The sequence below is a fragment of the Pyrgilauda ruficollis genome, unplaced genomic scaffold (genome assembly GCF_017590135.1).
Source record: "Pyrgilauda ruficollis isolate IOZ18807 unplaced genomic scaffold, ASM1759013v1 scaffold13, whole genome shotgun sequence".
Lineage (NCBI taxonomy): Eukaryota > Metazoa > Chordata > Aves > Passeriformes > Passeridae > Pyrgilauda > Pyrgilauda ruficollis.
In genome coordinates, this window is record NW_024511432.1 from 12,024,328 (window position 1) to 12,042,397 (window position 18,070).

The 18,070-nt window shown below is 37.7% G+C and overlaps 1 protein-coding gene across 2 annotated transcripts in view; it reads left to right on the forward strand.

Moving 5' to 3' along the window:
• The window catches only part of NETO2 (neuropilin and tolloid like 2), a 29,631-nt gene extending 12,415 nt beyond the window's left edge, over positions 1-17,216 (forward strand). For both annotated transcript variants that reach the window (XM_041458704.1, XM_041458705.1), the window contains 7 exons: positions 1,334-1,474; positions 3,323-3,571; positions 5,633-5,677; positions 5,767-5,894; positions 9,120-9,348; positions 13,174-13,287; positions 16,231-17,216. In XM_041458704.1, the coding sequence (XP_041314638.1) occupies positions 1,334-1,474; positions 3,323-3,571; positions 5,633-5,677; positions 5,767-5,894; positions 9,120-9,348; positions 13,174-13,287; positions 16,231-16,811 (1,487 nt within the window). In that variant the 3' untranslated portion in view covers positions 16,812-17,216. The remainder of the gene's footprint in view (positions 1-1,333; positions 1,475-3,322; positions 3,572-5,632; positions 5,678-5,766; positions 5,895-9,119; positions 9,349-13,173; positions 13,288-16,230) is intronic.
• Positions 17,217-18,070: the final 854 nt, after the last annotated feature.

The window sequence follows — 18,070 nt, forward strand, 5'->3', positions numbered from 1 at the left end:
ATGAATTGCAGGATTTTCCATTTTCCCCTATTTGCTGCATTTTCTCCCAAATGAACAGAGCCATGCAGTCACAAAGAACATGGAAGTTTCACTTTCCCAGCTAAAGTTCTACAGTTTTAGATGGCAGCGGTGGAAGAGAAAGCACGACAGAAATTCATGTTTGCTGTATCTAACAACAAGCTTTTCAAATAGTCCACCCACAAACATTTTTGAAGCCTGCTGAGTGGGGAAGGAATCAGTTTCAAAAACCTTATTTTTTCATATGTGGGATTACCCGCACTTAAGAGAGAAGAATTCCTTGAACTGCCACCTACAGAATTTCCTTGAAAAATTTCTGCAGAAGAGAGAGAGTTTTTACCCCCATAAATCAAAAAGCTGTCAAGGTACCAGTGGAAGGTGATGTGATTTACTGGAGGCATCTAAGACCTGTACCAGCATGGATGTCCTCTCACAGGTCTGCAAATTAAAACTGTGTAAATATAAATAACACTATGAGAGTACCCTGTGAGATTTAAGAAATATCTAGCAGAAAATACATGTCCTGTGTCTTACTCTCTCCAATTCTGTGGATACCAAGGAAAAGGGCCAAAGGTACTTAAGAATGTCAGAGATCACACTATTCCCAACCTCTTCTCAATGGATGAGGAAATCTGAACCAAGCTCTGTGAATGATTCAGCGTGAAGAATTACCTTACTAAACTGCATAATCTCAGTCACAGAACACATTTCCCTGTACATCCAGAAGAGGAGCTTTGATCCTAAATGAGACCCTTAGCTACCAGGGCAATCTAGGAATTTTATTAACTACCATTGCTGTATTTAGTGAATTTGCATCTTGAAATTCATTCTGTTACAAACATCCTGTATTCCAACAAATTACTGTAAATAGTTATCCCACCTTTGCATAATCTGGAATCAGGCTCAAAACCAGTGAAAGCTGACAAACATTTCTGATTATATTTACATAGGCACAGAGATGACATAACCCATAAAATAATAGTATTGGCAGCCACTGTGACTATTTCACTTAGAAAGAAGAGTATCTTCTGAGTTATGAACTGAGTTGGGTAAAAAAAAAATACTCCCTCTCCTTTCCAAGGATCTCTAGATATATTTGATATTCAAAAACTGATTTCTTTAGGATATACCCCACCACAAAATTAAACATAAGATTTTCTTAGATAGATATTAATGAGTGCCTTACAAGAAGGCTTGCAACCAAAATAAATTACTTTCTTCTTTATAGGCTATGTGTCATGCCAAAATTTTACTTTATCAAATCTGCATGCTTGCAGAAGAAACTTATTTGATCACTTTTTTTTCTTTGCTTAAGGTGGGCAAAATATTGGAGTGAACCGCATTCCTCCCACTCCGTGTGACAACTGGGTCCGGACCAGCAATGGAGGACATTTTGCTTCACCCAACTACCCAAACATGTACCCACCCAATCAAGAGTGCATCTATATCTTAGAAGGTACATGCTTCATTTCTGTTTTGTTCTGCTGTAATCTTACTGTTGAATGGAAAATCTTGAGCTGTTAGAACTGTCATCTTACCCTGCTGTAAAGTATTGCGTGGCCGTACTGGTAATATAATGAATTCTGTAGTCATTTACTTGAACAAGAAGCTAAATTTTCTCTCTCAAGTAATCACAACAAATAAATATGAAATGCAAACATTAAGAAATTAGCTATGTAGAATAAGACATACCCTCACAGCCAGGAAAAGGAGCAGCGTATCTACTGTAATCTATGAAGATATGGAATTAGTAAGATAAAAATTGTAGCTTGTTACCTTAATATCACTGATAATAGATTGCACAAGATTAAGGCTATTTCATACCATGCTGCAATGTTCTATCTCACCAGCAGAAAACCTTTATGCTGTCCTTCATTAATAAAAAAGATATATCTAGCTGCCATAGTACTGTACTAAAAATACAGAGATTTGTTAGCACTGCTGAGGTCACTATTAAAATGATGTGATGAGGACAAAAAAAATCTCATTAACTAGAATAAAACCATATTCCAATGAGAATATCTTAAATAAAGGCTGCAAGACTTGAGACACTCCAATTATTTTTCCTCTTATTAGAATGCACCCAAACCCCACTGAAGTCAGCTAAAAATATTAGCCAGCCTAATCATCAGATTCATATCAATTAATTGAAATATTTCAAGTAATGAGGTTTGATGAGTTTTTATTTGTACAGCACAGTAGTGGCTCACAGGCCCCTCCTTTTTGCTTGTTCCCATGCACATCTTGGTTTTGCACCTAGCCTGCCCAGGAGTGCCCCAGGGAGCAGCCAGCCTGCCCTGCTGCAGGGCTGGGGCACAGGAGCAGCCTCCAGCACTCCTCAGTCCTTCCACACAAACACTGTGGGTGCCTGAGTGGGGCCAAGGCCCTCCAGAATTTCTAGCCAAGAAATTCTAGTCTCCTTCATGCAGACCATTGCCAACATTCACAGCAGCTTCAAATGCGTGTAGCTCTTGTGAGTGAGGCAGAAGGTCTGCCGGGAGGGTTGGAGATGCCAGAGTAAATCCTTTTGACATTCAGGACAAGCAGGCAGCGTGTGATTGCTCAGAGCTGTCACTCCAGACCCCAGCCAGGACCGGGAAGTTCACGTAGCACAGCCAGTGCCAAGAACGAGGAACACTAAAGCCATTCATACACGAGAAGGTCTTGGGATCCAAACCACGGATGTGAGAGTCAGGACTTAGGGCTCTGATCCCAGTCCTGGTGTTAGGCTGCCACAGGCTCAGACTCACCAACATCTGTAGCCACCTGCATATCACTGACATATACGAAGCACTTACACTTCTCTGAATATTCTAATAAAAGATGTCTTCTGTGAAAAGATCTACAAATTTGGACTTTATGTTTAAGAAATACTGAGTAGTTCTGCCTATGTTTCTCTTTTCCATTCTTTTCTGCATAGCTCAGTGTTTTGTCCTTTTTTATGTATTTTGCTTTCACAGAACACTTGTTTTAATTTATATCTTAATATTTAACCTTGTTTGAATACCTTTGTATATATGTTCATATATGTTTATATGTGCTGCATTAAATTAATGTGATTTCTTAATTTGCAACAATTAAGATCAGCAAGCAAAAAATTTTGTATGATTCTATGCAAAAGTAACTTTTAGAATATAATTTTTTAAATTTTTGTAGCAGACTGCAGATGTGTTTTGAGAAGTTTCCAGTTTCTTTTTTATCTTGCTGGTTTGGAGGCCTGTCTCTTCATTCATTCATGTCTTTGTGTTTTTTATCAAGATCTACATTTAATCTTTTGCTCAATTTTTTTTTTTTTTATGTCTAGCTGCTCCACGACAAAGAATTGAGTTGACCTTTGATGAACCTTATTACATAGAACCCTCATTTGAATGTCGGTTTGATCACCTGGAGGTTCGAGATGGACCTTTTGGGTTCTCCCCTCTCATTAATCGTTACTGTGGTCTGAAAAGTCCTGCGCTAATTAGATCAACAGGGAGATTTATGTGGATCAAGTTTATTTCTGATGAGGAGCTGGAAGGAAAGGGATTTCAAGCAAAGTACTCATTTATACCAGGTAAAGATGTCTAAAATTCTGACAGTGTTAATGACTGCTCCCACTGAGCTCTGTGGGTGTGCTTGTCCTCTCAAGCTGCATTTCAGCATGAGCACTTACAGAGGCACAGTGACAATGTGATAGCCACAGTCTCAGTCCTGCTAATCCTACAGGGCACATGGCTAAAAACAATTGGGGAATCTTGACTGAAGGAAATTACAGGTCTGTAGTTTGCTAGTGAGGAAGACAGCTGAGCTTGTTCATGCTGAAGTCTTCAGCAGCACCCTTCTTTATTTCTCTATTTGTACCAGTTTCACCAGTGGTAGGAAAGGAAAGACAATGCACACACCAGCCTCTTCTAGGAGTGTAAGGCGCTGGACAAAAACACCTGAACCAACTTTACAATAGCACTCCACCCAGATGCAAAACGTTTTAAATCTCCATTCTGAAAACCCAGAGCAAATATCTGCCCAGTGTAAGCATGAGCTCTTGGTGTACTGGATTCCCTCAACCCTTGGGCTCAGACAATAGAACTGCTCTTTGATCAGAGTGCTGTGTAGTTCACAGGTGCAAAGGAGAGGACAGCGTGCTGACAGTGCCTTTAGACAAACTAAAATTACATCTGCTCTGTGTAGCTACTTAAACTTGGCAGGGCATCCTTCTTATACGAAAACTTGACCTGATGTCCTTGTGCAATGCTTGACTACTGTACTTCATAGATACTACACATGTAGTTATCAGCATTTTATTGTCCTTTGGGACAAAAGCTAATATACAAGTGTCAGCTCTACTACTTCCATAAATGTATACACAAACATGACTTCTTAATGTTATCTTTACCCCTAGAGCACACGAAAACACAATTCATGATTATATATTACTGCTTAGGGATTTAGACTCAGAAATTTCAGGTTAACATGGTGACCAGACCATTGGCAATTTCATGATGAAGTGTTTTCACAGGGACAGTACTTATGCATTTTGCTAAGTCCATTTCCAAAGCCATTTCATCGACATCACTTTCAAAACTAAATTACCATAGTTGCAGGATGGAACTTTAAATATACATTTAAATCGTATATTATTTTCACAATAGATTACAACAACTGAAGGACAGATATTTTTCTTTTCCTTCCTCTTCGTTTAGATGAAGTGTGGTAAAATATTTTACGGTTGTGAAAATGAAAGGGAACATATGCACATATACCTGCTTCATAAAAAAATCAGCTTGCAAAGAAGGTTGAAAACCTTGCAGAATTTTGCATACAGTGATCATAGATTTTCACTGTAGGTAAACAAAAAGAGGAGGACAAAGAAGACATGTTCTGAGCTGCGCTGAGTCTTAAGCTCAGGACTGAGGCATTCTAGGGGAAGTGATGCACTTGCTATACAGAAAAAATAATTTATAGGATCACAGAAGGAGCCAAATTCTGGACCTTCATTTGGAAAAGAACTTTGTACCAAACCAGTGTGCACTTCTGCATTAACTAGTGCTTTCTTTGGACAGAACAGCATTTCATAAACCATTTCTAGAGCTGTTCTACATGGCCTAATACAAGAGACACAGATAACCCAGGGAAAAGTACCTTTAGTATTGAACAGCCTTCTTCCCATACTTTTTAAAGAGCAGTTAGCAATTTCTGAGTGTTGATATATTCTGCTAAGCTCAGTTCAAATTGTTCAGAACTACATAGACAGCAGTCTGATAAAATAAATCTAAATAAGCTTTTTGCACACAGAAAGATCCCCTGTACCCTTGTGGAGCTCTAGCGGTTTCAGTGAAAACTAACGTAGGTAAATTCAGAATATAATGTAGGAACAAAACACTGAATAGTAATTTTTGGTGTTATGCTAGAAATCTGAGCTGTCAGGGTAGAATTACCTTTTTCAGATAAGGTCAATCTTTGTGGAATAATGTTCTCATCTAAAAAAACTTTATATGCTCCAATTGATTCAGTAAACTTTCTGGCAATTTTTTTGTGACATAATAAAAAATGGACATAATCTGCAGATAATACTAAAGCTTGAAGTGATTCTCAAGCACTGATAGCCCTTGTGATTCATGACTTCTTTCTATTACAGATCCTGACTTCACTTACCTAGGAGGTATTTTAAATCCCATCCCAGGTATAGTATTATAGTAATAATTTCTTTATACATGAAATTTTAAATTAATGTCATATTGCATTTGACAGCAAGGTCTGTCTTCTCCCTAGACTGCCAATTTGAGCTCTCAGGAGCTGATGGAATAGTACGTTCCAGTCAAGTAGAACAAGAAGGAAAAACAAAACCAGGACAAGCAGTTGACTGTATCTGGACAATAAAAGCCACTCCAAATGCTAAGGTGGGTTTTGTTCATATAATTGAGTGTATAATGGATTTCCATGGCAGTAGCAACAGGTAATGGTCACTAATGTTGTACCTCACTGAAACGAGTCATGTAGCAGTGGCTTAGGAAATCCAGAGAGAGAATTGTTTCTGAAATTAAATTTTAAATATTATATAAGTCCATAGTGCTAGCTTCCTGTTATTTGAAGCTTCAAATACCAAATAACTGTGAGAACTGTTTAAGCAACAATTTTCAGGGGCATTTGACTTGGATCCTGGTTTTATTGGAAGACTGCAGGCAAAAATGCTGGCTGACATCTTCAGTAATTTCCAGTAAATCTCACTGCCAAAACTTAATGTTTTGCCTCCAGTGGTTCTATTGGAGAATTTGGTTCTGTTCAAAGTCAACAAAACATGTGCCTGCTTCTCCCATCTAATTCACAATCCAGTACCTTGAAACCCACTTTCATCAGCAGTCTGAGCTAAATGGAAAGGCTTTACCTTGTTAGGCAGACAGCAGGATAAAATCCTATTCACAACCCCAAAATACAATAGCTAAAGCCTGAATCATATTCGTTTCAGAATCATATTTGTTAAATACATTGCACAGAAGAGCACATACTTTTCTCCATAGAGCATATACATCTTTAATTTTGCTTCTGCTTGCACATACATAAAAATTAAAAAATATTTTGAAGCAGTAGCTGCCAAGATAACAAACCTTCCCTCTGCCTTCTTACACACTGCTAACACTTAACTAACCAGCCCTGTTAACCACCTTGCAAGTGCGTTCTAAAACAGTAACCAAAAAGATGATAAGAGGATAAGACATGAAAGAAATTAAAAGTCCATTAATATATTTGAGCCTTTGAGGAAGTGAGTCAATTCCCAAAAGCCCTATACTAGTCTAAGTAATAGACACAGTTCTTCCAGAAACAATAACAAACCCATTTTCTCTCTACGTTGCCACTTGAGTGCACTAGGTCTTGTGCTTAAGTATTTTAATAAATTATTGAATGTTGCCAGAAGGCAGAGTTATAGTTGGGTGAGTCCTGAAATTAGATCATCATCCTAAATTATTGATTTAAAACATTACAGAAAAATAATTCTTAGTATTCTGACAGTGGTTTCTCAAGCTTCAATTCAGGCAGAATTATGATGATAAAATCCATTAGATCTGATACAGTGCAGTCTCTTGAGAAAAATAAGCATAGACATTTTTAAATTCCTCAATTTGATTTTGTAATAAAAATAAACTTTTAAAACTGATGCAAGTCCAGCAATGAAAGTACTTTTAAAATGTGTATAGCAGACACTTAATAAATTACGTGCAGATTTCATAAAATTACCAGAATAATCAATATAATGTAAGAGTAAGAACCTTTTATACTTGCCTAGCACATTAATCCAAAGGAGCTTGTGAAGAGGTGAGCACTTTTAATGGATTATTCCTTTGTTATCATACAAATAATAGCCTTACTAAAAGTGTGCTAAATTATTTTTAGTTTCCATTGTAATTTTGTAGCAGATATATAAAGTCAATCATTAAAGGAAAATACCATCTCTCAGTCCAAATACTAGCAATTGCAGCTCACATCCATGTTTTTGATATAAGTCATCAATAGAAAACAGGTTCTCAATGTAGCTGAGAATTTCCAGCAGTAAATCCTAACAAAAACAGCAGGAGGAAAAAAAAAGGAAAATAGAAAAAAATAAAAAATACGTATGCTGAAAATCACAAAACAGTGAGGTGAAGCATGAGCTAATATGGCACTGGCTGCACCTTCAAACAGAATGTGCAAGGGAAGGCTGTGCTGGCCAACCTGCCTATGGAAGCACTGGAAAGGAAAAGCCACGGGGTGCAAGCGTCACCTGTCTTCCTCTTTTCCCATGTTTTCAATAAAGCCTGATAGGTGTAGGAATGGGGAGGGAAGTATCTTTGGCCTCTCAGAGGTGGCTGGTAGCGAGCTATGGCAAAGGGGAAGCAAACTGGGTTCTAAAGCCCAAGAGTGGGATTCATCTGCCCTGACCTCCTGCACCCCACCTGAGCAGGGGTCCCAGAGTCCTTGGGCAGATGCACACAGCCCCTGGGCAGGACTCAGTCCTTGGGCAGATGCACACAGCCCCTGGGCAGGGGTTCCAGAGTCCTTGGGCAGATGCACACAGCCCCTGGGCAGGGCTCAGTCCTTGGGCAGATGCACACAGCCCCTGGGCAGGAGCTCTGCCCAGGAACACAGAGGAGAGCTTGGGGAGCAGCACCTCAGCCTCCACCTGGGCACATTGCTTCTCTGGCAACACAGTGGCTATCTAAGAACTGTTAAAGTGTAAAATGGCATTTGCAGTGTGCTTAAGCGGCTTGGCTTCGCATCTCAAAATTTGCAGAAGAATTTTGAAAATTCCAATACAGTCATTGAAGAATTTCAAAAGCCTTTTGATGTGTTAATGTAATTTTAACCAAATTACAATCTTGCACAAGTTTCCTGCTCCAGCAAAATAAATTATTTACTTACTCTTTAAATACCATCCCAATCTTCTAACTTCTTTGCTGCATGTGTTCTAATACATATGCTGCCTTCTCTTGGATTAGATTTCTGCTTTTAGAAGTATTAAGATTAGCTTAAATTCATTAATTCTTCCTACACAGCCAGCTTACTTCTCTCTCATTTCCATTTTTATTCAAATTACTCCTGACTTCATGGTTTGTGTCTTCCATAACACAGCTATGGTTCAGTAATTAGCTTTCATTCTGAAGCAATAAATTTTAATTTCCTTATTTTACTTCAGAGCTTTTCTGACTAGACTCCTTCCCCTATATTTTAACATTGTTTTTATGAATTAGAAAGAAAGAGAACAGAAAAAATACTTTAAAAATTATTTCAGTACATTTATGCATTCCTTATATCTCTTTCTAGAGAAACAGACTTCACATTTAGCAGAGCTTCTTGAGGGTTTCTTCACCAAGTGTGTTGCTTTGTAGTGTTTTTCCAAAGGGAGCAGAAATAAAGTAAATTTTTAAATAAAGATTGTTTTGGGGACCAGGGAGAAGTGAAATGGATACCCAAGACAAATGTCAGGTAATGGTCCACACGGACATCTAATTAGAAAATCTAAATTTAAAAGTGTTGTGAATTGGGAATTACATTTATGTGTAAGGGAAGAAAACATCCAAGATTTTCTAAGAAAGAAAACTCTCCTCTCTGTATTTCTTCTCCTGAAGACATTGATTCCTCTTTTCTAACAGATCTACATGCGATTCCTGGACTATCAAATGGAGCATTCCAATGAATGCAAAAGGAACTTTGTTGCTGTGTATGATGGGAGCAGTTCCATTGAGAACCTGAAGGCCAAGTTCTGCAGCACGGTGGCCAACGATGTGACGCTGCAGACAGGCACGGGGGTGGTGCGCATGTGGGCAGACGAAGGCAGCAGACTGAGCCGCTTCAGAATGCTCTTCACTTCCTTTGTGGATCGTAAGTGGATCTAAAAGTGCCAATTCTCCTGGTGTTAGGGTACTTCAAGTATTTCAGGGAAAGCATCAGCTGTATATTAAGCAGCAGGAATAGATGAAAAAGGTTGGTTCTGTTTCCTTCACATACTAGCAGGTAAATTAGATAATTGCTTTATTACATTTCTAACATGGTTCCTGAAGAAAAGCTTTCCTGCATTCTTAAAAGGTTTATTTTCCATTTCAATTCAGCAATACTGCCCTAGGCTACATCCTCCTCCCGAAGAGACATCCTTCCCTACAAATGAGCACAGACTTATTTCAAAAAGACAGCAGTGGGACTGAGGCCTGCTCTCCCACTAGTGCCCAGCTCCCTGCCAGACAGCACAACAGGCTCTTCTTAAGGCCACTCTGGATGTTCAGAAGAGTAGAAAACATGCCTGATCCTGTAAAGTCTTGCTCTCCTTCCTAAACACAGCTCTATCTTCAGTTGTGGGTCTGGAGCTGCAGCCCCTCCAGCCAAGCTGCTCCCTTACCCTCAGCTGCATTTGGCTCTCATGGACCCCACGTGTGCTCCCTTAGCAAAGCCCTGTGGTGTTGCACAACCATAGATAAGTAGTTAAATTCAAGTTTATTCAAGAAGCCTGTAATTAAAGCTGAGTTGTAAATGCCATCTGGATTTTTGTTTGGGTTAGAGATAGTCTTTATTCTCATTGTAAATTAAGATGTTTCTTGAAAGCAGGTTTTTTGTGAGATTTTTTTTCTTCTAAGGGTGTTGTACCTGAATGGAATTTTGTTGCCTCACATATTTACAGAGGACACCACTGTCCACATTGCAGAACCATTGCAGTGCTGTTTATATGACGCTAAAGCAGACTGAGTTCAGAACTGCAGAGCAGATCTGAGATACATGGGGAGAGCTAAATGAAATGTTCCTATTTCAGGAAATCAGACCTATGCTTGTGCTAAAGGTTTTCAAAAAGTTCTGCTTGAAGAATAAATAGTACAGATTTGCTGACAAAAACATAACTTTTCTGACAGAACATGTCTGTTGCCAGTCCTGAACGAGATCCTGATCACTAACTTGCACGAAAGTTCAGGTTACAGGTTACAGGTAGATTTTATGTTCTGTTCCATAAAACAGTAAATTTTAACATAGGAGAAAAGCTACTTTTTATAAAACAGCCTTTCTAAAGTAACAAATATGTATCAGAGAAATAGATTCTGGCTTACTTTGAGTACATGATAGTAAGGAACAATTGCATGTTTCAAGCTAGTCTATTGCTTATCCTACAAGAGGCATTTAATAAACTTTAGATATTGAGAATTTAAATAAATGTCAGCTTTAAGTACAGCTTACAAAAATTGATAACTGCTTTTCCACTAGCTTTTATTTCACTACAATTATTAACATTGGTATTAGTGCAAGTTATTCTAGCTTTCAATGTAGAAAATGCTATGAACTTTGCCAGGGAAATTGTTTATTTATATTATAATTATTGGAGTGGGGTTTTTGTTGTTGTTGATTTTGGATTTTTTTGGGAGGGCATTGTGGGGGGTTTTTAATGCAAGAGGTTGAAATACTAAATACTCCTAAAGGTAGATAACTTTCCAAATTTATGAGTTTAAAGCAACTCAAAAGTCATTGGCAGAAGAACATCTGCAAAGGTATGTGGTTGTTGTTATTTACCTGAGATACTGCCTTTCTTGGACAGGGTCATTGAAAAGTATGTGGCTGTAAAGTGTTTCAAGTATTTTTATATAATCTAGTCATAAGCAATTTTTCTAACTGAAAAAAGTGAATCTGAGCTTATCTTATTTTCAGATTGTTAAGCTGTCTTTCTCTTCTACCTTGCTAATGATTTGTAATTACATGGAGCCAACCATGAAAATTATCAATATTTCTGGAAAGATTTCCATAAATGAACTAATAGTGCATGACAGTCACCTAACACACACCTAGCACTGCTTGCAGGTTTGACTAAGTAATTCAGCTAACAGCAATGTGAAAAATCAATGTATTTGATTCCTGGCTTGATTCAATAGATGAGTAATGTTGGATACAAAGAGCACTGTGAGCATTGCACCACTTTTGGGCAGCTCTTATGAGATCAGCTGTGTCCTTGAAGTCCTACGCTGGAATTGATCAACCATTGTGACTTTTACACTTCAAACTCCCCAAATAACAAACAAAAGGAAAAGAAGTCCATTTGTCCCATCTTTAAGAACAAAAGCCATGCCCACAAAAATTTAAAGGGACTACACAAACATGTAAAATAGAGACTGTGCTGGCAGATGGAGAAGCAACAGCAGAATTCATCAATCAAATACAGAACTGTAAAAAAAATTCACTTGTTCAGGGAAATGAGAAAGGGAATATGTTTACATTATGGCATAACTAACAGAATGGGTCTGATCTCAGCCTTCTGAAGGAATGATCCTGTTTTAAAGCAGTGCTCTTCAGACTAGATCTGCTCTCCAAACAATTAAATTCTCAACTCACTTCAGCAAGGAAGTGATGTGATAGTTACTATTACACTTTTAAGCACTGAGATTACATAGATAAACTGTTCCAAAATGTGCTGTATGTTCTGTATTCATACTTGCACTACAATTAAAGCAAGTTCTTGTATGGAACTTCTTGCCAGATTGCCAGGGTTAAGCAGTAACAGCAAATACAAAAGCTTAAAACCAATGAGTGTAGGTTACCCACCTTCAGTGGAGTAAGCCATGGAAAGACAATACATATTTAATTTAGGAAAGCGAAATCAAAATTAAAGGTTTGAATGTTCTTTTTTTCTTAGTCATAACTCCTCTTTTTGCCATTGAGATTCTCAAACCTAACAGAATGACTAAGTGAGAAATGCAGTGCTCAGGAGCAGTCATTCCCTCTGCTCTACCCTTTGGGTTTCCTGTTATGTTGCAGAGAATCCAGACTGCTCAAGAACACATTCTTTCTGTGAAACCAAATAGTAGAATGCCTATCACACATCTTTGCTGATTAGTATATAACTGACTCAACTAATAACAGACATTTCCGTCATAAAAATACCACATTACTGAAACAAAGGGAATACCAATTTCTTGGTTTCTTGGTGCCCTGAATTTATAAATAATTCCCTACGTATATGATACAACACCCTGAAAAGAATTATTACTACTTTCTAATGTCTTTTTTCTTATGTCAAGGAGCTGTAACAAATACTCACAAAAACATGGGGCAGCCTTCTAGTTAATTTCTTTCTTCAAATTTCTGACTATATATAGACAGATAGATAAAAAGCTAAACTGTACTCTCTCAATCCCTGCATTAGCTCTAATAGGAGGATCCAAGAGCTTTTGATTCACAAGCAGGAATGACTTAGATGCCTGTAGTTATTGAAATCTCCTGCAATTACTGAAACAGTCCTCCACAAGCTCAAATCTGATTTGCCTTAAGATAGTAATGGGCTCTAAAATGCAGATGTTCAGGGACTGCTTCACAACATCTACACAGCAGATGCTCCACAGAATAAATATATAATTGATAGTGAGCATGTGATTTTTAAGTATTAAGTTTTTAAAGACACATGCTAAAACCTTCTTCCATCATCTGTTTCTTGTGACTCTCTCTATTTGCTCCCTCCCCCTTTGGAGCAAGAATGGGTTTTGTAGCATTGATAATACTGAAATTGCTGAAAGCAATTACATGGAGAGAGAAAAGCATCAGATAGTGACGTGCAAGAGAAGTGATTGTGTTTGAAACAGAGAGGAAGAATGTTAAAACCCCAGATATAGGAAGTTAATAGTTTTATTGCAAGGCATCAATTACTGAAAATTCTGAATGTTTTCTTTCTCTTCTCTCCTGCAGCTCCCTGCTCAGGCAACACTTACTTCTGCCATAGCAACATGTGCATCAATAATTCTTTAGTCTGCAATGGCATTCAGAACTGTGCATACCCTTGGGATGAGAACCACTGCAGAGGTGAATATAGTGCAAACCACAGACTTTATGAGCTAGGCTGGTCAGTTTGCCTTTCAAGAAAGTAATGAAATGTCTTTTCCCTGGAAATATGCTGAAGACAGCTATTCTACTAATCTCAGGAAGGTGTTCCAAATTTTTTATTTAAACTCAGGACACATGTAAGCATCCTGAATATTGATCTTACTGCTTTTAACTAAATTTCTTCCTCTTCAGCATATACTCTCTATTTTAAAAGGATATCAGCTTGGTAAGAACTAGAATTTAGTATTTTTGAGGCTGCATCCTATCAATTTCTAAACTTTAATAAAGCAAGGATTGTAGGGACAGGTAATACCTTTTGGAGATAAAAATAAAGAGCTGAAAAAACACAGAACTAAGTTTTCAAGCACAAGAAACCTCTCAGGGTTGAAATAGAAGCAACAATCCTCAAAGACAATTTTAAAACATTTGCTTAGAGTTGTAAATCACAGGCTATTTCAGGATAAATTCAGCTGCTGTATATGGTGTGAGAAAGGATGGGAGGAAGGAGGAATTGTTAGGGAGCATGAAATAAACACTTATGGAATACAGACACATGTAAATTGCTGCTTCTAGAACATTGGTTGGGAGTATTATCTCAATCATCACAATGACCGTAAAGACTTGTTTCAATATCAGGCTTTGTAGGAAAAATTCTCATAATTTGAAGAAATTGTTATTGTGTGAAGCACAGTCATTCTCCCATGCTTCAAGAACAGCTCAGTTGTCAGAGTTAGAACAAAACCAATCTAAGGTCAACAGTTTTTCTTGCTAAAGAAAACAATAGAACAAAAACACTTGAGGTTGTTTGCTTAGGGTGTTTTGACAAATAGAATGGCAACAATAGCTCTGAACACAAAACTCCAGAAGATTTAAATATGTATTCCATTTCAAAGAGAAACTGACCCTGAAGAAAAGGTCAAAACCTTCTCTATAGAAAGTACTGAAAGAAAATTTCTTTCCAACGCAAAAATCCTGCTTACATTTTTAAGTAAATAAACATTTAAAAACCCCTACTTGTTAATTGCATTTTGGGTAAACAAAGAAATTCATACCACTAATAGATATTCTAATGTAAGGCATACTGTGGAAGCTTTCCAGTCAACAGAACTGGTCCATAAGTCCCAAGTTTGCAATGTAAAACTAAGCTTCCTCTAAACAATCCTTACCTTTCATAATACTCAATATTCCCTTTTAAGTTTAGTTTCTATATCTCTTTCCCATCTTTACCAACTGTTTTCTAGATTCTCCCCTTGAATTCACACTTCACTAATGTACTGCAGTATTAAAAAAATTAATTCCATAAAAACTGTGTCTTTCCCAATATTTGTAAATTGCTGTATCTGATGTTGAATAACCCATCATGTTTTATGTCGAATGCAATCTAAATTCTGCTGTAATACTTGCACAGCAGAAATTGAGAGACAGCTGAAGACTAGATCCACACTGCCAGCTAAGGGAGACTGATGCAACCAAATAAGCAATTCTTTGCCTTAGAAAGAGAGCTGCTCACAATTGTGCTCAGTTCCTGCAGGCACCCAGAGTTCTCATTTAGTCCATATCAATAGCTACATAAATCTGAGCATATTGTGACCTACTTATGCCTAAGCCCTGTAACACAAAAATTGATAGAGAAGTCAGTTGTGTGCGATTTATTTTAAGAGACTGGCGAAGACATCGCCTTTTGCAAAATAACTTTTTGATTAAAATATCTGCCAAGAATTAAGAAACCTAGATGCAGACAAGAGAACCGCCATAGCAGTGAATTCATACCTCCCACCATGGATGGCACCACTGTGATCTAAGATAGGCAGGACAAGGGTAGATATCTTCCTTCACTTCAAAGGTAAAAAGTAGCTCAAAGGAAACAGCCCAAGCTCTGCAGCAGAAATGTAATTTTTTATTAGCCAACTCCTTGGGAGTCTCTGCTCAGCATAAGGATTGTATCAAATAACACATGATGGTGTGTACCTCTCCCCATGCACTGTGTGTGGTATTTAGGTACATAACACACATATTCAGATGCCAGGAGCCAGATATCTGAAAATGTTATGCAGGATATAGGCCACTATATTTTCTTCTTCATGGTCTTAAATGCTTCTCTCCCACTAGCCAGTGTTGCAGTGTAGAAATCTCTCAGTCCCCCGGACAAGAACATTCATGGAACAGAAGTCCAACTGGACAACTTTAATCTTCAAATAAGAATTTTAAATATGGAAAACCATCTTGTTCTGATGCTGCCATCTTGTGTGTTTTCACATGAAGTACTAGCCAAAATTACCAGATGATTTGGGTTGGTTGTGTATCCCCCACCTTTTGTTTTTTCCAAGTAACTTCATCATTGGACTCTTAGAACTGGAATAAGAGCTTTGCTAAAGTTCCCTGTGATGAATTAGGTATAACTGACTTACACAATAGACACAGCCATTACATTTCCAAGAGATGTGAAAACAGTACAGCCATTCTTATATCTGATAATAGTTCACTTTTAAAGAAGAACGAGACATTTTTAAGTCTAGGTTTTCTTCTACTGACATCACTGGGAATGTTACCAGCAGGAGCAAACCATGGTAAGAGAACCATCATCTGTAGCTGGATTTAACCTATTTAAGGTTAATTTAAGCCTATTTAGTTCATGGATTTAGGAATATAGACATCAGTAAAGGTTCAGGATGGAAGGCTCATCCCAGCTGAGTCAGCAAGCACTGGTTCACAGAGTTGCACCTGCCACTGAATTATCATATGGTAGCCACTAATGACAGGGAATTAGACAAATCCCATTGACATACAGTCTAGTCTCCAGGCCCATTAAGTAATTTTAGCACTTGCATGGCAATCACAATACATTCTTGCTTTGTTTAAATACGTTATCAAAAATGTAGAAACTAATAAATGTCTTGTCATAATCATTTTTTTTCTTTGCAGAAAAGAAAAGAACTGGATTGTTTGAACAAATCACCAAAACCCATGGGACAATCATTGGCATCACAACAGGGATAGTTTTAGTTCTTCTCATCATTTCAATTCTAGTGCAAGTAAAGCAACCTCGCAAAAAAGTTATGGCTTGCAAGACTGCCTTCAATAAAACTGGTTTCCAGGAAGTTTTTGATCCTCCTCACTATGAACTGTTCTCACTAAGGGACAAAGAAATTTCTGCAGATTTGGCAGATTTATCAGAGGAACTTGAAAACTATCAGAAACTGCGCCGCCCTTCAACAGCTTCCAGATGCATTCACGACCACCACTGTGGCTCCCAGGCCTCCAGTATGAAACAGAGCAGGACCAACCTGAGCTCCATGGAACTGCCCTTCCGCAATGACTTTGCGCAGCCCCAGCCCATGAAAACATTTAACAGCACATTCAAGAAAAGCACTTATACTTTCAAGCAAGCTCACGACTGCCCCGAACAGGTGATAGAAGACAGGGTGATGGAGGAGATCCCATGTGAAATTTATGTCAGAGGAAGGGAAGATACAGCACAAGGTTCATTATCTATTGACTTTTAACTTCCTGCTGAAGGTGGTATCAGTGTATATGCAAAATGCACATGTACGATGACAGTGTATAAATTAAAAGTGTACCATACGCAGCGTGTGAGATGCACACACTTTTAGCTTATTATACTTCATTCCAAAAAACAAAACCAGTCTTCATAATTAATTCTTGCTGAAAAAGTGGTGGATTTCCTCCAATCTTCCCAAGCTACCTATCTAGTGGAGGAGTAAGACAAAGACTTTGCATGGAAGTTATAAGATAGGATGGTGGAAGAAAAAACCCGACAACTACTAATCGTTGAACACTGAAAGCAATGACTACTATTCTCTTCTTCATACCATTTACTCTTCTTTAGATGTCTGCTTTTCAAGACAATTTTAATACCTCACTTGCATAAATAAAAGTAGTTAAGTGCACTATGTGTATGTCAACATAGGTGTCTTATTGTATTTGTCAAATTGAAAGTAGAGATAGCGTTAAGTGCCAGTTTAGACTCACAAATTATGTTACAGCCATCTGTTTCACTTGCCTTTAATTATCATTTCCACACTCTATGCTTTGTGAGAAATAAGTGAAAAGGGTTACTGCCTTTTAACAAAATCAAGTTATATTAATTTTAGTACATGTGGAAATATCTTTGCAGCTTTCAGTTAAAACACAAGTGAGTAGTCATTTTATTCTAGATGCAGACTTTTACAACAGTTTTCTTTCAAGAAGGTTTAGGATTTTGAAATATTCTGCCATATATTATAGCTCCATATGGCACACTGATTTCACAGCTCTGTACTTAGGAAACAATTTTGTTCCTGAGTTTTCCAAGTATTTACATAAATAGATTGTACTGTACATTTGTCTCTTAAAATAGCTTTTTACTCCTTGTTGCAGCCAATCTTCCCTACTGAAATCAGCGATGATACTTTTAGCTCATGTCCTACTTGCCTGAAGAGAACTGCTCTGAGGTCTGTGTGATTACTGGGTGTATGAAGGAACTGGAAACAAAGAAATCACAAAGCAACTCTAATTAACCCCTATGGAATCTTTCTTGTGCCCCTTGTTTCCTTTTGCAAAATTGCACATTTCATACCTTTTTAAATGGTGGTTTGGACGTAATTTAAAAATTTTTACAATATAGAAGAAAAATTTTAAAATATATTCTCATTGTGGTTTTTAAGCTTTTTATATAGTTTGATACTGTACAGCCTATTTCTTAAATCCAAATCTGGCACCTGGACAGCAGGCTTCTTTCAGGGTCCCTCTTAGCAGTTCTGAC